The 19,861-nt window shown below is 39.2% G+C and overlaps 3 protein-coding genes across 4 annotated transcripts; 1 reads left to right on the top strand and 2 right to left on the bottom strand.

The window, feature by feature from the left end:
- Window positions 1-378: 378 nt before the first annotated feature.
- rraga (Ras-related GTP binding A) lies at window positions 379-4,772 on the bottom strand. 2 transcript variants are annotated; one of them, XM_056285421.1, is made up of 10 exons: window positions 4,719-4,772; window positions 4,154-4,294; window positions 3,955-4,054; window positions 3,778-3,844; window positions 3,445-3,667; window positions 2,147-2,242; window positions 1,941-2,063; window positions 1,763-1,854; window positions 1,557-1,672; window positions 379-1,454 (listed from the first exon to the last, which is right to left on the bottom strand). In XM_056285421.1, exons 2-10 carry the CDS (start codon window positions 4,178-4,180, stop codon window positions 1,351-1,353), a joined length of 948 nt encoding a protein of 315 aa, XP_056141396.1. In that variant the 5' UTR covers window positions 4,181-4,294; window positions 4,719-4,772; the 3' UTR covers window positions 379-1,350. The 2 variants fall into 2 exon arrangements, with proteins under 2 accessions (XP_056141396.1, XP_056141397.1); XM_056285422.1 differs by lacking the exon at window positions 4,719-4,772 and adding an exon at window positions 4,446-4,689.
- Window positions 4,773-5,168: 396 nt separating this feature from the next.
- On the bottom strand, window positions 5,169-19,793 carry chmp1b (charged multivesicular body protein 1B). The gene is made up of 9 exons (XM_056285449.1): window positions 19,720-19,793; window positions 9,159-9,394; window positions 7,839-7,936; window positions 7,572-7,718; window positions 7,067-7,135; window positions 6,818-6,925; window positions 6,695-6,738; window positions 6,359-6,431; window positions 5,169-5,977 (listed from the first exon to the last, which is right to left on the bottom strand). The coding sequence occupies exons 2-9, from the start codon at window positions 9,172-9,174 to the stop codon at window positions 5,933-5,935; spliced, it is 600 nt and encodes a 199-aa protein (XP_056141424.1). The 5' UTR covers window positions 9,175-9,394; window positions 19,720-19,793; the 3' UTR covers window positions 5,169-5,932.
- On the top strand, window positions 12,662-14,968 carry LOC130116334 (terminal nucleotidyltransferase 5C-like). The gene is made up of 2 exons (XM_056284254.1): window positions 12,662-13,254; window positions 14,395-14,968. The coding sequence occupies exons 1-2, from the start codon at window positions 12,662-12,664 to the stop codon at window positions 14,966-14,968; spliced, it is 1,167 nt and encodes a 388-aa protein (XP_056140229.1).
- Window positions 19,794-19,861: the final 68 nt, after the last annotated feature.

Raw genomic sequence — 19,861 nt, 5'->3', positions numbered from 1 at the left:
CTGTCTAAAAGCACCATTAGAACAGTGTAAATACAGTGATCCTGGCTATACTACCATTAAGCAGGATAAATGAGTACATATGCTGTGGAGCACTAATGGGTGGTTTTAAGTTCCAAAAAGTGTGAACACGGCTCCAATTACCAATGCGCTTGGAGAGGCTAAAAAAAAATTATGAAAATGGGGTTCTTTGAGCAAAAAAATTGCTTTAACTTGTTAAAAAAATTACAGCGACATGGGTGGAGGTACACCACTAAACTGACTATCAAATCTACATTAATTATTGAATATATGCATAAATATGTAAGAATTTCAAGACAGGGAAACAAAGGCCTTACCCAGCTTCCCCCAATGATGGTGGGAAGAAGCCTAACCAAGGCAAAGAGCTTTAAGTAGTGATTTGATCAATGGTCAATTTATTGAAAATTTAAGATCTCTGTGTATCAGGAAAAAACGTTAAGGTTATATTTGGCCTAGTAACAAGTCATGCTGAGTTTACTGAGCTGAGGTTGTGCCAGTGTCTGCCCATACGACTCCCAAGAGATTTTACGTAAAAAAACACACATTGAGCAATCTTGTCTCTCATACAGCCCTACCCCCCATTGCGTTGCATTTGATTCTTACCAGCAGCTGTCATGTTTAAACTGGTCTAAGAGCACAGGTGGCTTTTCTCATGGCCTTATGAAACATGCCAAGTTAATTAGGAATCAAGAATCTTGTGCAAACTTAATGTGACAGGAGGCTTAAACCCTGTTCAGATGTAGTTGACTAAGATGTGGATTATTTCACGATATACAGAAACTGTTGGGCTACACTGAAATTGCCCATAGATGCCATAGATGTGAATTTGCGAGGTCATGTATTGCTGTCAATAATGAGCCTTTTTTCATCCATTTCCAAATATAACTATATTTTGCATATTTTAAAAGCAACATATGGCATAAAATCTGCATTTGTAGATCAAGTTATAGGTATTGCCCTTTTGATTTGGAGATATTGTCCCCATGTCACAGGAATTCACTGATAGAGTGAACTATCTCTAACAGGGTAAGACAGCATAGGAGGCCCCTTAATGCTAAACAGAAACACTTTTTCCTTTAATGTGTAAAGTTAGGAACGACGATTTCAAGAGAATAACATCACGGCCAATGACAGATGTGATCACCGTAGAAATAAGACAGAAGAATATGTGATTTTCAAATAAGTCAATAATTTCTGTGATTGAGTGTAAAGATATAAGAAACATGTCGAGGGGCTGTTCATATGCATATGCATTAGGGCTGGACCACGACCTACAGTTTGGAGTCTGTGGACTGATTGGTTGAGCATAATGACAAGAGGCAAATGCACTGGCTAGCGCATTCTCATATGCAGACTGTGCTTGGGTCCATCCACACGCTCCAACTTCTCAAAGTGTTTCCTAGCATTGCGGATATTGATGAGGGTGGCTGCAGACGCTATAAGATGAAAACATGTATTACAATGGGTTTTGTATATATGCTCAATGCTCGCTTTTATAAATAGGTTCTCTACAAGGAGTTGCTGGCTACACAACTTACGTATTGAAGGGTCCGACATGATGACCATAACATATGTGTTTGATGTGAAGACATCAATGAAGGCTGCAAAGTTGGAGTTTCTAACTTCCATACTCTGGAAGGAGGCTGCAAGTTTACTGCAAAGAAAGGAGACAAAGTAAGAAGTGGCAGAGAAATAGATCAGCAAAGCAGCAGAAAAGGGCTTTTTTGAAGGAAAGTGAAATTACCTGCAACTGAGTTTGAATTGTTTGATAATGTTGCTGATCTTCTCAAAACGGTGAGCATCCCGCTGCTCTTTGCATTGATAATGGGAGATCACCTGCAACATGTGTGCCACACAAAATTAAAGTTACTCCAGTGCTCCAACCTTTTAGTACACAAGTTAGTAAAATGGGTTTCTCTTACCAGAAAAGTGGCTCTCTCAAACAGAAGTACTTCATCTGCCTCTATGATTTGTGCAAAATTTCTCAAATTTGTCTCCAGCTGCTGCACATTTGGGATCAGCTGATATACTATGCTAGACCATGCCTAAGAAGACAGAAAACAATGATTAGCTACAGTTTCAGCATCATTAGCATACATTTCAACATATGGTCGGCTAAGTTTACAACCTTATACAGTGTTTCATCCCAGATTGATGTCCTGAAGCATGTGCAAGCCAATGGTCTTGACAGTCTCCTTAGGTCTTCTTCACGTTCTTTAAAAATCTGTAAATTCGTAAGCCAATTACAACTCAATCATCCACTTCAATTTGACTCTTTCACAGAACAGTGACTTTCAGAATGACAAATGAAACCAGATAAGGAACATCTCCACAGGTAACAAGAACTACATTGATGGCTAACATGTTATGAACTCAAACGATAGTGCTTGCCCCAAAACTTATGGCTAAAATGGGATATGTTAGGGAAAAACAAAACATTTGATACACCACCCTTGGTTAGGCATATACATTCATATAAATTCAATAACATTCATATAAATTCAATAACATTCCCTTCAATAGCGATAATTTAAAAAAAACATATATTAGCAAAATCCTCTATATGTGGAGGGAAAAAATGTTAGGAATAGTTAAAACTCAGAGTTTAGAGACCGTTTAAGTTTAATGCTAATTGCATGTGGGAAAACAACTGAAAACTGCAGTAGATTTGATTAAGACAGGTTTGCTGAGAGTTGTGTAGCTGAGGCCAATTCTCAGTCATGTTTTTCTCCAGTTTAATGATTCAAACACATGATTTTCAGAAAGGATTGATAATCCAGGTAAATTTTCCTGGTATCAAATTGTTGGCAAGAAAGACTGGCGGACAGCTCTGCACAGCAACCAATGTGTTAACAGTAACATGAAAAATACAAAACTTCTAAATTAATTTCAAACCAACACATTTATAACATTTAGTTGATTTTACCATTTGAATTTCATAGCTTCTAAGACTAAGAAAAGTCACAAAAATATCTGTCTTTACTGACATCAATTTAACATTTATAAATGCAATTAAGAACTAAAATTATGTGATTACAACAAAAGAACAATGTACGTACTAAGTCCCCTACTGGATGGATAGCTGTATTGGACTGTACCATAGCAAGGTATACATGAAAGTACTGATTAAACCATTCCACACTATAAAATTTTTTTTTTAAAAAAAACACAAAAAAAACACGTTACAACAATGTCAACTATAATTTTGATAAGCAATTAATTATAATCAAAATGACTATCTTTACACAGCAATCAGTTTTAGGTCTCCTACCAAAAAGTTGAAATTTGCAATAGCAGACACCATCAGCAGCCAGGTGACAATATGTGCGAGTGTGTGAGAAAGCAAAAGCAAGCACCTTCATTCATATGCAGTGAATTTGAGATGGAAAGAGAACTGGATTTTACAAACTATCAAACAAAGCTTACCAAATCTCTTTGGTCTTCCTGCACCAGGTCCATTTTGTGCACAAGGCAGAAGACTTTTGCATCAGGGGAGTTCTGCAGGATAGCTTCCAGACAAGACTGGTAGTAATGCATGTCTTTCTCCAGCTCACGGCTTTCAACATCAAATACATAAATTAGCACCTCAACATTTCTGAAAATATTGTCCCTCTGGCTGGTGAAGTAGTTCTCCATGAACGTGTCCTGCCTGGTGGGTATAAAAAGTAACCAGGTAAACTACAGTAATTATATAGCCAGATTTACAAAAAGCTCTTCAATAATCGTTCAAAATGGCAATTAGTAAATGTTCTAGTTTACCCGCCACAGTCCCACAGGTTCAGAACCAGATTCCCAAGAAATCGCACATGGGAGTGCTCCACGTCAACTAGATTTATAGAAGACAAGATATCATATTTATTTATTGTATTTAAAAATAATGGAGGGATCGCGAATTACAGCTTGAGTGACCACTTTTTTCCATGGACGCATACTTACTTGTGGCTCCAAGACGACGTGTGTCCCGAGCTATGTAATTGGCAAATATGATTGATCTCATACTGGTCTTTCCAGATCCACTTTTGCCCATCAACAATACCTTGGAGACAAAATGCAATATCATAAATGTAACATTCAACGTTCTGAGCTATCACTCTTGAATCATGCAATATTGCACACAGCAGATACTTAGCGTTACCTTCTTCTTCATTGCTGTGCTTGACATCCCCGACGGTAAACGCGTTGCTGTATATTCCTTTGAATCGTAGAACAGAAGTCGACTTTTCCCCAGCGTCTTGTATGGCTCCTCTCTTCCTCCGCTACTTGCTATCTAAGGCAGCTGCGAGAAAAAAAAAACCAATTATCACTTCAGTGTCAGTTTCAAGGAATGCAGTCGATTGCTTTGAGTGGGCTGCCAAGAAAATGTTAATGTTTAACCAGCCGACAGAATGACACTCGAAATAAGCAGAAATGAAACGGGCTGGTTTTACCTTGAGTTTAGCTAAACGAAGCAAACCACAAGACTGATCTTGATTTAACAATCGTCACTTCATACCTTCGCTCCCAATTGAGGAGCTAAGCTAAAGCTAGCTTGGCAACGGCAGGCAGGCCAAATGAGGTGTTAATAGCTTAGCCGTGCTAGGTGGCTTGCTAAACAGAAACGAACTACGTTCCCACTTTTACCAGGGCAGGGTGGAACAGTTATCTATGTATATTTAAATCGATATGACAACATGGGTTATTTCAAGTAAAACTTGTCGTACATTACTTGAGTCTTGGTGAAGTCCGTATCAGCTGCTTCCTGTTTACGAGTTCCGTTTTGTCACGTGACTAAAGTCAGCGCCTCGGATTTTGAGGAGCCCGAGGTGGGAACGCCCCCTTTTCCCGCCTCGTTTTCCCTTTTTTTGTTCCTTCTGAGTCACGCGCTGCTGCTGCTTCCGCTGACAATAGTACATGGGCGGCTACCGTCCCCTACAGGCGATTACACAAACCCGAAGTTAACGTTAATCCTATATATGAACTGTGATTACAGTATTTCTCCTTCCTTTTCCGTGCCTGGATGCCTAAAAGTTGTAGAACCGTATTAAGTGACTAAATGGATTTGGGACTGACACTTTTGGTGATTGAAACATTTGGTCAAACTATCCAGATGCAATGCAGACTTACAGAATGTGCAGAAAATCAAAGGCAAAAGGATAAAAGTATTATAAAATTTTATTGTCAGCTTATGTAATTTTGAGCTAACCCCTTCCCAAAAGAATTAGTGACAGATGGCCAGCCAAAGACATAAACTAATTCACAATTTTTCTCAAAATAATAAATGTAAAAAAAAAAACCCAAAAAACAAAAAAACAAACAGGCACAATACAATGCAACAGCAGATGTCAATTTGTCTGTAAAGGAGGGTCTCTTAAACCATGATCAAGCAAACATGAACCATGGTCTCTTTAATAATGATCAAGTAGAAAATTTGCATATGTTGGGTGCAATCATCCACTTAGGAACAAGAAATAAACTAATTACATATATATTTTCAACATGATGTGATATACACCCATGTATATGAAATCAGGTGGGTAAAAAAATCAGGTCAGAAATATATGGGAATAAATTCCACATTTCAAGTTTTTATGTATACTCTTCTGAACTATAAATATTTACTAATACAGTAGAACAAATACCCCTCATTAGTAAATAAATACATTTCAGAAATACACACATTAACAAACAAGTGAGTGTTTTAGTATAAATTGTTTGTCCCCAGACATAAATAATCATGACGAAATAAGAACAAGAAACAAGAAACCAGTGGAAACTCACACAAATCACACTGTATATCCTGTAGAGACAAGTATGAGATGCAAAAGAGGAATAAAGTTATTACAGAAATAATATATGTTGGAGTATAATTTTCATTTCAGTTGGAGGACAGGTATTGTGGAGCTCTGCTTTCTGGTTCCAACTGACCAGTCTTCCTTTACATTTGGTCTCTGAGTTTGGCCAGCCTTTGAGACAGTTCATCCTTGGGACAGGTTGCGATAGCAGGTATTGGCGATGAAGGGAGAAAATGACAGTTATTCTGAGATGAGTGGTTATTTTTGATTATGTTATGCCAATTTCAAAATAAGCTATGTAAACTTCTCATTTAAAAAAATATACACTTTTTCTTCCTTTGGCAGAGATATGGCCTATCTACACAATAGCTCTTAACTCCTAATTACTGTTCTATAATCCTACTTACTGTCACTGTGTGACACTCTGTATTATAGCCGATAAAGCCTCAGTTTTATTTGCTCCCATAAATCTGATTCCCCAGATTCATAACAGTTGTTGGGTTTATGTGGAGACATTTCGATGAGCTTGTCTGTACTACATGCACATATATGTATACACATATGCATACCTGCTCTGCTGAAGCAACGCTGGTGCCCACAGATCCTGTCTGTCCCTGGGGGAGCTCCATGTTCAGGTCCAACCTAAACATGATGCATGCACGCACACACACAGACACACACAGAGACACACACACACACACACAATTAACTGTCCATCCATCCATTATCTATACCTGCTTAATCCAATTCAGTGCACCAGACTTTATAGTTAAATAAAAACCGTCTAATGATGTGAAAATGTGTAATGGTGACAGAAGCAGAGGTTGTAAAAGGAAAAACAATGATATTTCAAACACTTGTCATTTCTGAATAAACAACAAAGGGCAACAAAATAAACATTTTACCCTGCTTCATCGGCCATTTCATGCATTAGGGACTCCACTTGGTTCTGAAACACAGTAAATTCACAATGAACATGTTTTTCTTGATGAAGATACAACAGAAAATCCAGGCAGAGTTACATGTACCTGTGGTGTTGTCAGTGTTGTTGTGCTACTCATGGTATCCTCCATTTGGGCTGTCTGAACATCTAGTGTCTCAAACTGATGCTCAAACTTGTCCATGAGCGCTGAAATCTAGGTTATAATAAAATGAAACATTTTAGTTTTCATAACACCAAGCAATTTGTCATACAAAAATTAGGTCTTGGTTTTGTTAAATACAAACGGGTATAATCTTATTGAGGTAATGTGGCTGTTTTGTCTGCAACACTCTACCTTCTCCAGATTCATGCCCTTGAGTGTGGCATCCATGCCTTTCACCACTCCAGCCATAGATTTTGTAACCTGAGAAATTAAAGGAAAGAAAGAAAGCCACTTTATTTTGTCATTGTACAGGTTACAACAACATTTGTTCTCTGCATTTAACCCATACTATTGTATAGCAGCAGTGGGCAGCTGCAGCGCCTGGGGACCAACTCCAGTTCTTCTTTCCATTGCCTTGGTCAGGGGCACAGGCAGCAATATTAACCCTAACATGCATGTATTTTTGATGGTAGAAGGAAACCCATGCAGACACGGGGAGAATATGCAAACTCCACACAGAAAGGACCTGGGACAGGCTGGGGTTCGAACCCAGGACCTTCTTTCTGTGAGGCAACAGTGTTAACCACTGGGCCACTGTGCTGCCCAGTGGTTAGCAGTAATTATTAACAATTACTTAAATGAAAACTTCTGTTAATAATACAATAAGACCAAACCCACAAAACAAAATAGCTCTTACCTTGTTCATTGTGACTGCAGTTTGGACTCTTGCTGCCACTGCATCCACCCGAGCACTCATCCGCAGGAAGTTGACTGATTGGTTCTTCTGTCTGATAGCATTTTCTGCATGGATCCTGGCCACTTCCATATTACCTTTTTGGATTGCCTAAATTCAGGAAATATCGACAGCACCTGTTTAACTGAATGTTATGTTGCATATATGAATGCTGGTCGATAAAAATTGATTAAGTGAGACTTTGAGGAAAAGGAGTAGCCGATGGCTTACTTTCTTAACTTTAGTCTTCTCTGCTTTCTCTTCTTTGTCGCATTTCTTGGAATTTCTATGAAGTTCTTTGGCAGCAAACTTTAGATTGAAGAGATGCTCTGTGACAGTAGGTTAAAGGCTAACCAAGTTCAGAAATAAGCACCTTGCAACTTTGCAATTTCACAGCATTGAGATGACGAGTTGTTTTTTTCCCCCAGAATTTGAATTCTACGGACACTGAGCCCTCCTTGTCAAAGGACTGCATTAGGAATGGGAATTTGAAAGAATTTTTCTCTGAGAGGAAAGAAAACAGCCCGCAAATCCTTTAATTTCATTTTGTCATTCAAGCCTTTTTGCAAAATACATAGATTTCAAATACTCCATTTCTCTGTCAGTAGATGAAGCTTCAGTGCTTCAAATATTAGTCAAGATCAGATTAGCTGATGGATGAACCACTTTCTTACATTCTGCTGGTGAGAAAATAATTCAACTATACAAGCCAATATCACCGAGCATTTTTACAAAAAGGCAAGGAATGTAACTTAAAGCTGAGAAGGAAGAAACAGGTAGAAAAAAGGTGATGACAACAATGAAAATCACAGGCATCAATAAACCACATCTTTAAGAGAACGAGTTTGATTTGTTTCTATCTAATCTAAAGGTCTGTGACCTCTGACCTCTGTTGACAGAATATTTCCTATAAAGGATCTTTTAGTAACTGTTAGTATTAGTTGCACGCATTTTATGTGATACCGCGATTCTGGTGTGATAGTCTCTTGTTTTTAGTGATTTTAGTAGACTTTAGTAGACTGTCAATGAAACCTTGACTTTGCAAAGCTATTTTTTTATCTATCGTGCTGTTTGCTTTCTAACTATGTGGGACTGACAATGTTATTCACCCGAATGCCTTACAAAAGAGACTACCTCAATAGACTACCTAAAAAACCGGTTTAATGCACATAAACCTATTACGCAATATGTGTAGTCCTCTCATTATTTTGAAGGCGAATGACACCTTTACTTTAACATTACGGTTTACTTAAAACGTATGGAGAATCCTAGCTAACACATCGAATGGACAGCCATAAGTCACAGCCATGTTTGTATCTAATTTGGACAGATATGCAACAACAGTGGTCATTATAGTAAGAAGTCAAATAATTTCACAAGCTGATAGGTTTTGAATTTCTTTAAAAAAAACAAAACAACTACAAGTCTTACCATATCCGATTTTCTTGTTCTTTTTACAACATATACATATTTAAGTGCATCTGTGTAAACACTACACTACGCTACCTTTGACGGCTGCGCCGCCACTCTCGGTGGGCTGTAAAAGGATACTCTCCATATTCGACATATCAATAAACTCGTCGAGTTTACCACGATTAGATTATCCCAATCTTTCCTTGTACGTGAAGTGCTAAAGAGGGCGACGAACAAAGCAAAACTTAGCCCTTAAACTTAGCTTTTCGCATTCAGCTCCTTCTGCACTTCCGGGTACTCTGCCAAAATATGGATTACGCCATCATCACGTGGGTCGGGCATTCCACCGACGTCACGGGAGAGCTTGAATCGCCCTAGCATAATGTGATAAAAAAACAAAAACAGAAAATAATCATTAATATACACGTTTTATTGTTTGTATTAACCTGAAACATTTCTGTGTGATAAATCTTTCATGGACTGCGCTTAGGCAATTACGAGTGGGGTTTTTGTATTGGCATTGGAGTGGGAGGTGAGCGGGGTTTGATTGATGATTAGATTTACGCTCCGGATCACGGCAGGGAGAGAGGATGACTCACACCGTCTGATATGATATTCACCCCGCAACAGCTCAGCAGTGCAGTAGATTAACTGGCATGCAAGTAACCTAGACAGAGATGCCCGGTCTATCCGCCGCTCTATCAGATTATCAATAAAAGACAAAGTTTGAGAACTAGGAGGGAAGGAAAGGTCGTACGGCACCTCGCCGGGCGTAAAGTTGACTAGTTGCCACTTCTTAGTTAGGCAGATCCACGCGTCGTGATTTACCGCGAAATCGTGACGCCCGATCGCCATGGAAACGATGCTGCTCTGCTGAGAGGAGACAGTGCGTGGTAACCAACAACTTCAGCATCACTGTGTCGGACGGCGGTCGCGTTAAGAGCCAACCTTCCTCACTCTGGGGTCGGAATCAGAGATTGAAAAGGAAAAGAAAAAAAGAAAAAAGAAAACCTGTTGGATATCGTATTGTTTTGATCCCGGCAGGCTACTCTGACTCAAATCAATTGGCAACAACACAGGTGAGTTATTAAAACTGAGCGGCTTTTGCTTAATGGCCTTTGGCAAGCCGCCTTGTGCAGCCTATAGGTTATTGAGTTGCTCGTTAATTTCTGGAAAATGCCCGAACCTGTGAGCCCAACGACTGGTTTGCTCAGGGTGGGAACTTAAATCTGTGGCACAATGTATGCCTTGGAACTACTGGTTGAAGATGTAATCTGATTAACGATAGACAATACTGCCCACACTCAGTGGACAGATAACAGCCGAAAATGTGACACGATGAACTGAGTTCAGCGGGGTTGGACATCGACAAAACTATTGGGCTGTTACACAATAGAATAAAATATGTATCTCTGAATGTTTTTTTAATTTTAAAATCGTCTTTGAAATTGCCCGTATATTCCTCATGTTTTCAGATCACGACTATATTACATATGTAAATAAAAGAGGATTCAATAATTTTGCTGAATTAATTGACAAGTCCTAATTGCTTTGAACATTCAAGAAATGTGAATACAAAACATTGTCTTACAGTAAAGCATTCTGAGTCGTATTCATACTCAGAAAAAAAAAATTGGAGACCCAACGACTGTTGCCTCGTTCAGTGACTGTATGACTCATATAGTCTTATCTATAAAGAAGCCAACTGGCAGCCAAAGTGGTCCTGCTGCAGGACGGAGCTGTTGTAGCGTCTACGATCCACTAGTAGGTGCTATTGAGGCCCCCTCTCTGATACAACATCCTATACACTGTCATACACTGCCCATACATCCCATACACTGCCAATACATCCCATTGGCTACACTGTCCATACATCCCGTACGCTGTCCATACATCCCAAAGGCTACACTGTCCATACATCCCATACAATGTCATACACTGCCCATACATTCCATACACTGTTATACTTGTAGGTTTTCCCCCACTCAGTAAAACAAAGTCGACGTGACCAATAATGTTTCTAATGCAAATAAATTCCCAATAGATTTCATTGAACAAAATAGCCACAGTTTTACCTTAGGTGGACGAGACGTGATTAGTGACAAGTGCAAATTTTGTGGATCCCCACAGTCAACTTTGATTTAGACCTAACTAATTGATTGCTTATCTGTATGTGATAACAGCTTTCTGGTTGTGTAATTGATGAGATACCTCAATAATTTACGTGAGAAACACGTTTTTTTAGGATGCCAGAGGCCAAACAAAGCATCAGCAAATGTGATTTATGCCATTTTACATAGCCTCAAAACAAAGGTCATTGTTGGATGTTGTTTGGATGGGGTGGGGGATCCTTCACCAGAAAAATTTCAGTTTTCAAAACTCATTTTCCTGCAAGTTAAAGGTATTTTATAAAAAAAGAAAAACATCGACATCCATCTTTATAAGTTTTGGTTGAGTTTGAGTTATAATGAACACATATCCACACTAATATAATACTCATTTAATAACTATTGATTCAATTATATTTGTTAGCACTCACCAACAACCAACTGGTGCATCATTATTCCAACGTTTATACTTAGCTTTTTCAAATTGATGGTAGATGGAAATATCAATAACAATTACAAATAATTAGAAGAATGATCTATATTAAAAGTTTTGGATAGTGGTCCATGGCTGGCGGCCGGAGTAGGAAAAAATAAAATATTCAGGAAAAAGAGGTAATGTCTCCCAGTGTGCATCATTATGGCTACTGCCAATCAGAGGTACTGCTTGTACACATTTTCTGTTTCAAAATGCTAGCATATTGGTTGTTGTGAAATGGGATCATTCAAATATTTAGCTATATTGTCATGCAATGTAAAACAGAATTGTATTTCTATCTATCTATCTATCTATCTATCTATCTATCTATCTATCTATCTATCTATCTATCTATCTATCTATCTATCTATCTATCTATCTATCTATCTATCTATCTATCTATCTATCTATCTATCTATCTATCTATCTATCTATCTATCTATCTATCTATCTAATCATATAGACAGATATATAAGTCTATATCACAGTGGCATTCAGCCATTTTCAACCACTATTTAGTTTGGTTGAAGGTGTGCTAATTAGTGAAATCAGCTGCATACACATGGCTGAAAACATGAATACACATCACTCTGTGGCACATAGATGAATATCACTGCTTTTGTACCCACACAGTTGCCGTTTTACTGCTAGTTTGACTATAACAAAATGGTATTTTGCTCTTTACAGTCATGCTTTGAAGTCATCACATTCAGTTTCTTCAGTTCTCAAATTTCAAACATTTAGGTAGAGAAGTTTAGATTTAAGTGATCAATGACAGTTCCTCTCAAGATCAGTGAGGTTGCTCAGATAACAAAGGATTCTCAGGTTATGATAGACAGTCATTCAGAGAGAAAAGTAGACAGTGAACGATAAGTTTATGTATGGATTATTTTCTCTTTAATACTTATACCATTATGTTTTCCAACTTATTGTACCTCCGTAGGAATCTCATTACTATCTGCTGTTTAAGTTAACTTAGCATATCACTTCACCCATGAGCCATGCTGTGGTAAAGAATTAAGATATCCTGTTTTACAGGTAAGATCATGGAGCTTCAAATGGATAAAAGGTTCCACAACTTGACTCTCGAACAAGTCCAGGCTCTGGACAAGGTCCTGACTGAGGTTATCCCCATCCACGGGAGAGGAAACTTTCCCACATTGGAGGTGAGAGCAAAAGACATAATCCGTGTGGTGAAGGACCGGCTGGTTGAGAGAGACATCCGGGTCAAGGACATCCGCCTTAATGGTTCCACTGCTAGTCATGTGATGGTTAAGGATAATGGCTTGGGCTACAGAGACCTAGACATCATCTTTGGGGTTGAGTTGCCCAGGCAAGAAGATTTCCAGGTGATAAAGGAGGTTGTCCTGGGGAGCCTGCGAGACCTTCTTCCTTGTGGAGTCAACAGAAGGAAGATTACCTGCCTCATGATGAAGGAGGCCTATGTACAAAAGATGGTCAAAGTCTGCAATGAGCATGACAGATGGAGCCTTATCTCTTTGTCAAACAACAAAGCCAAGACTGTGGGGCTCAGGTTTGTAAGTTCCTTGCGAAGACAGTTTGAGTTCAGTGTGGACTCCTTCCAGATAATCCTAGACCGCATGCTAGAATCGTACTGGGAGACTGAAAAGAAACAAGGACACAAGTTATTATTACACAACGAGAATTTATCAAATCTGGATATCAGTAAAGAGAAAATAGAAATACAACAATCTGCCAACTCTCAGGATCTAGGAGTGGACCAAAAAAAAGGCTCTCCAATGGCTAGCAGCTCTGAAAGTCCATTCCAGAATGAAGAGGTCACTGTGTCTAAGGAAACCCTCATGGACCCGGTGGCTGAGCATGTAATTAGAAAGCATGAGGCACAGCGAGCGGAAACAGAAAGTGCTGGCTTACCTTTAGCATCTCTGCAGGATGAGGAGGAAGTGGGTGACAAAGAAGATCTTCACTCAGAGAAAGACATTGAGTTTGAGCTTTGTGGAGGAAGCGTGGAGGAGAAAAGACAACTAAAAAAAACAGACTGTGCTTCGGATTCACTCCCACAAGCCCTATTTACAGAAGTCATAGATCCCCTGGGAACAAATGTATGTTTGAGTGTACAAAATGCTAAAGAAGAGCTATCTGATTCAAAAGTTGTAAAACTACCTTCCGTAATGTATACGGAGAAGTCGGCACCACAGGAAGTCTTTCAGTGTGAAGAGATGACTCAGTTTAAGGCAGACTCATTGATCAACAGGGCTGACAAGACTTCTACACTGCCAGATTCACATCTTCAATTCTCATTTCCCCCTCCAGCTAAGAAAACCTGCAGCACATCACAGGCCATTGTACCAGAATATTGCCCCTCACCTAAATTACAGAGAAAAATGTCACGGAAAGTAATCACCAAGTCACCTCCTCCTGAGAAATGGTCTTTATTGACAGATGTGTCAGATCTTACATCACAACTATTTCAACCCATAGAAATACCAAAAACCATCCAACCAAACCCTCCATTACTGGAGAATACAGGCTCAGCGTCCAAGCTCTCCAAGGACACAGAAACGTGCACCAGTCCCACATACCCTCCAGCCATCACATTTCAGGATCGGAACAGCTCAGCAGAAACTGTACAACCAACTGTTAAGCCAAAACACTCAAAAAATTCCTCTGACTCCAAACCTCCAAGTCATTCATTCACAGCAAAAATTGCTGTGCAGCAGAGCCTTGCAGACCAGAACTCAGGGCCAGCAGACACAGACCCAAAGAGAGCAGGACCAGGTTCCTGGGCTGGGGAAGGAGGGAAGGCCACCATCACTGTTGAAGCAGAGTGCATGTTCGGGGACTTTGAACAGGCAATGGACCACCTTCGCTGCCATCTCATTGCCACCCATAGCCCAGAAGAGATCCGAGGAGGGGGCCTGCTAAAATACAGCGACCTGCTGGTGAGGAACTACAAACCGGCCAGTGAGACAGAGATCAAGTCCTTAGAACGTTATATGTGCTCCCGCTTCTTCATCGACTTCCCTGATGTCAGCGAGCAGCAGCGTAAGATCCAGGACTACTTGCGATGCCATTTTGTTGGCAATGAGGAGACAAGCAAGTATGATTATCTGATGACTTTGCGGCGTGTGATAGATGAGAGCACTGTGTGTTTGATGGGACATGAGAGGAGACAGACACTCAACATGATCACGGTCCTGGCGCTCAGGGTGCTGGGGGAGCAGAACGCCATCCCAAACACTTCCAATGTCACCTGCTTCTACCAGCCAGCACCGTACATGTCAGAGCCCATTTTCAGTAGCTATTACATAGCCCAGACTCAGCCCCCACTTGTCTACCACCCCTATCCCCTACATGTCCACATGCAAACCGGGTTAGTGTAGCTGGGGCTTGTAGCCAGAGCATGTAGGCTGCATTCAGTATGGTGCTCTTGTCACCAGAAACACAAATTGAAGTTTAACAAGAATGAGGCTAGCATGGGGGGCAGTATTTAATGCTTTGAAAACCCCACGCCTAAGACTTGAAATATTGAGTACTGCATGGAAAGGGTTTATCTCTTGATAGAGGCCAGTAAGTCACTGTCTCAAGATGAAGAGTGCTTAAAAAATAGGAAGGAATAGCTGGTTAACTGATTTCTGCAAGATCTGAAAGAAAACGTTACTAAAGTGCAGTAGATGGACTGTCTTTTGTCTGATTCAACTATGTGTTTTGCCTGGGCCAGACTTCTCTGTACTAGTTACCTTACCTTTAGCGGAGAACATTATAATAGGATCATTCGCTATGGATAGAGAATATACTTTGGTTATCTAACATAGAAAACACCATCTTTGAAATACCTACTATTAATAGAAAAGGGGGATTTAAAAAGAGTTTCAATGATCAAGATTACTTGCCTTAGCTTTGTCAAGGGTGAGACACCACACAAATAGCTGTACTATAATTCATCAATCTCGAAGTAATACACTTTGGGAAGTGGCTTTTTTTGTGTATTTGTTGTATGGATAAAACAGAAACTATTTCTTTTGTGACATTATCTGCTGAGTCTATATCTTGGCAAAATTCACTTTAGTATCTCCATGATCTCAGACATTTCTATATATTTGTGAATGTGAACAACTCTCTCCTAAAGGCAGAAAAATAGAAGACCAAGGCTTGATTCCATGATGTTAACAAACAAGACCTGGAGATGCTCCAACTGATATCCAGCGAGAGACTAACTTTATAGTCTCATATAATTTTTGGTCAAGCTTCGATATTTTCCTTATTTTAATACCATACGAATAATTCTGAACCAGAAATTATACCAAGCGTCACCGTAAAAAACAAAACAAAAAAACAACCTTTTTATTGTCACCCAACAGTGTACATATTAAATTTGGAAAAATCTTGGACAAGAGATGGCTGCAGGATTTGTCTTGAGATGACATAATGAGAGGAGTCTTAGCTGTTTTGATAGTAGTTACAAATGTGGACTGTAGTGCTCAACACCATTAACACACACACACACACACACACACACACACACACACACACACACAAAAACTAAATAAAAAAACCCACAAAGTTTATTTTAGTGTGAGTTTTTTCCTTGATTGCCGTTTGCATCTTTGGTAAAATAGATAGTTTTCTGTGTGTTAAGTGGTTGTAGGGATATGCCTGTTTCTGTATACCAAAATCTTACTAGACATATGAGGTTGGTAAAGCGAACCGTGATAAGACCAAACATTTTTTTGCACTCTTCTCATTTGTCTGTTTATTGTGTATGCATACCGTATATGTGCTCAAACGAGAGAACCCCAAATAAGGGTTATTCTAATGTTACACCAAAACCTGTGACCCATCAGATTATGTGACCCTGCCCTTAAAACGCTATATTTTGGCATATTTGCCCCCCCGGATGCTAATCGCAATCTTAACCACACCAAACCCCCATATAATATCAGATGTCTCTAACCCAATACCGAAACTTAACGTTATCTAAATGGCGGTTTCCTGGGTGAGAGTGTTTTAGTGGAAGGGTCACATAATCTGACGCGTCACCAATTTTGGTGTAACACCAGCACGAAGACTGAAGCACAACGTTAACTGTTGCTGTCGTTTATTAGTGAGGATGTTTCTGAAATGTCTGTGATTCTGCAATTAAATATTGAAGATATCTACAAACACTGTGTTCAGTTGTGCTGTGCCTATAAATCGGTCAGGATTTGATATCTGTGGCAACTCTTAGCATTGTGTCATTAAAGAGCTTCAGTATTTCATGCGTGGGGAAATTAAAATGTCATGAAGATATCAGTTGCTCGGTTCGTGGTGTCATCGTGATAATAAACACACAAAGAAATCTCCACAGTTGTCTGGAGTCTTTCCTTCAACCCTTGCTTGGCAAGGTGTTAGAAATATCAGGGACACGTTGACCTGAATAATAATACACACACTGTTTGAAAACATTTTGGGTTAATTTCATTTTAAAAAGAGATTGGCAGCAGCTCTCCATTCAGTTCATGCAACCGTACACCGTGAACTGACAGTCCAGGTCCCCCCCCCCCCCCCAAGTCCCATGTAAAGTGATAATGTTGTTCTTCTAACATTTCAAACACAATAAATATCACACCCATGAAGTTTTGCCTCGAAGAGGTTAGGAAGAACATCTTCTTTTGCAAAGCTAACATTGTTAGCATTACATTAGCTTGCCTACCATATTCCAGATGTGTATCTTGTGGTAGGATACAATGTGTAACTGTTCTGTAAGACTATGCATTTACTTAACAAGTGTCATCTATGAGCATAATTACAGCAAAGGAGCGTCCTTGAGTTTTTATTATTATTTTAACTAGCTGGTGCCTTTAATTGTTATCAAATGCAACCCAAGCGGCTTGGTGGCAGAGAGCAGGGCAATAATTTAATATATTGTTCATCATCTTTCAGTGGCATTGTATGGGGATGAAATTTGGATATTGTCATATCAAGATACACAACTTTCTTGTCAGAATTCATGGTAACAAGAATCCTCTATGACGTAAATCTTCTCACAAAATCAGGTCTGAAATATTTCAGGGAGTATCATTTGAAAACTAGCTTTGTTTTGATATTTTACTTAACATTACCAACCATTCAATGTGATGATTCTCTGTCAGACTCTTAAATATGATATTTTAGCATAAGCAGATACTGTGATAGATATCAATATTGTGTGAAATCCCCCTATGATAAATGTGATATTTTCCATATCGGCCAGCACAATGCGGCAACATTTGTGGCTCCTTTCTTGAGCAATTATGCCTGGTACGCTGCAGGAGTCTCATCTACAGAGATGCACCACACTATGTAGAGAGATCTTTATCATAACCTGTAAAAGGCCTGGACAATGTCTGGGGTCAATTTGAAAATCAAGATGGTAGCCCCACAACACAATCAAGGAATTCCAACTTAAGAGAAATCCACTTCTTTAATAAAAAAAACACATACAATCAAATCTGTGTAAAAAAGACATAAGCTTATTCCAACTAGATTATCATTATTGTATTTGTCAAACTAATTTTGATGCTCAGCAGCAACCCTAAAATCCATCTATTATATGAAAATAACAACTTTCCAAAATATGAATCACAGGCATTGGCCCTTCTCACACTCAACCAGAATAGCATCAAAACACCAGTTTGACTCTTCCTCAGAGGAACCAACAGACTGATGTTAATTTTTGATTATTTCTGAAACCCTACTGAGGCTTTTCTAATCTCAGAAAGAAAACCCTCTGGAAAGCCTCTTAGATGCAGCTGACCGCTCAGTCAGGGAGGAGGATGTTATCCTGACCGGGGCATCCCTTTTGGCTGATATTGCCTAACTATCATTAATCCTGCTTAACGGATAAGAGACAGTGTCACTGATTGATTTCAAAATTGATTTTGTAAATTTGTTTTAAACACAGCTATTCATCATAATGCTCACGTTTTAATCAAATGTAACTGGTGCAAGAGGTAACATTTTTTACTTGAGAAATGCCTCAAATGTTGCGTTTGACGTATGTGACACAAACAGATCACCTAATGCTAACATATTGTGACAAATTGTCAATCTGCACACCATCTCTGAGTGTAGTGCAGCTGATCTATCGCTTATTGACCCCAGCCGAGAAACTCATCGGATAAGTGATGCTCATAAGAAAAAATAAGGAGCTGTTCCATGAATTGCTCATGTTATGACAAAACATCACAAATGCCAGTACCAATCAATGATGCCTTTTTATATTCTAGAAGCAGATATAGGGTGCTGGAGGGATCCCATAGGACACATTAAACCCCATTTCTTTTAATGAAACTTACTCTTTCTGGAAAAACAAAAGATGGCATTAAAAAATGTGTTCTGGCACAGATCAAAAAAAAAAAATTTTTTTTACATAAAAGCATGAAAAACTTACTCTCTTGTGGTTTGTCTACTAACCAAAAATCTTTATTACTCAGCTGCCACATTGAGTAGTTAATGTGCAAATTTTTTTCTTTCCTCATTATTTACGAGATAGTTTACGTGAGTTAAAAGTATAGTACAATGGAAAAATAAATATTTCTATGGAAGAGTTGGCCCCAGACAACCCTTAGTTTTTGCTGGGTACAGTCCCATGGAGGCCTACCCATGTATAGGTGCCTTGTAGGTCTGATTCACTGCATAATGCAAAAATGCCAAAGATGATGTGTGTCGTTTCACCCCTCAAAATCCTTTTCCACTGAAAAAAAGCAAATAACAACAAATGCTATCTAGCTAAGTAACATGGAGTGAATGACCAGACTTCCCTATTCATCTTGCCTCTGCGAAAACATAGTCCATTGCTCCACCTCTCATTGGTTCAGAACCTTTAACATTCACTGGTAAAAGATGAGGGTTGGGATGCTACCGTAGGAATATTCTTAACTTGAGTATTTGTATTTCCAAAGTCACCTGGTTTACTCAGTATTGCTAGTCCCTACACCTTACTCCTTTTAACTCAAGCCACAGAGGCAGAAGCCCTCTATGACCAAACCTAGACGCCTGTGTAAAAAGGAAAACATCAAAAACTTCACAAGCGTACGTTTTAATTCATAAATCTAAGGCTATTGGTAAAGGTGTATTGAGCAAAAACCGGAAAATCTGACATCCAAGATCTTACGTGATTCTTCATGTGTAGAGTGTCAACTCAATTAGTGTAGGACGAGTGGTTTCTCAGATGTCCAAGAAAATGGAACCAGCACACTCCTTTGAGAAATAAATTATGAGCACCAGTTTTTGGCATCTTTGAACCTTTCTTTGGT

This window comes from Lampris incognitus, chromosome 8 (assembly GCF_029633865.1).
Source record: "Lampris incognitus isolate fLamInc1 chromosome 8, fLamInc1.hap2, whole genome shotgun sequence".
NCBI classification, from domain to species: domain Eukaryota; kingdom Metazoa; phylum Chordata; class Actinopteri; order Lampriformes; family Lampridae; genus Lampris; species Lampris incognitus.
This window is presented reverse-complemented; position numbering and strand designations above follow the sequence as displayed.

What these genes read in the sequence shown, in the direction of transcription:
- chmp1b (XM_056285449.1), bottom strand. An exon ending in AGAAGACTAAAGTTAAGAAA is followed by an intron (nt 7,719 to 7,838) that starts GTAAGCCATCGG and finishes TCCTGAATTTAG; the next exon opens with GCAATCCAAAAAGGTAATAT. An exon ending in CAACACTGACAACACCACAG is followed by an intron (nt 6,739 to 6,817) that starts GTACATGTAACT and finishes ACTGTGTTTCAG; the next exon opens with AACCAAGTGGAGTCCCTAAT.
- LOC130116334 (XM_056284254.1), top strand. Translation starts at nt 12,662, where the DNA reads ATGGATAAAAGGTTCCACAACTTGACTCTCGAACAAGTCCAGGCTCTG. An exon ending in AAACAAGGACACAAGTTATT is followed by an intron (nt 13,255 to 14,394) that starts ATTACACAACGA and finishes AGGGAAGGCCAC; the next exon opens with CATCACTGTTGAAGCAGAGT.
- rraga (XM_056285421.1), bottom strand. Translation starts at nt 4,180, where the DNA reads ATGTCAAGCACAGCAATGAAGAAGAAG. An exon ending in GGGATGAAACACTGTATAAG is followed by an intron (nt 2,064 to 2,146) that starts GTTGTAAACTTA and finishes CTGTCTTCTTAG; the next exon opens with GCATGGTCTAGCATAGTATA. An exon ending in CAATTCAAACTCAGTTGCAG is followed by an intron (nt 1,673 to 1,762) that starts GTAATTTCACTT and finishes CTTTCTTTGCAG; the next exon opens with TAAACTTGCAGCCTCCTTCC.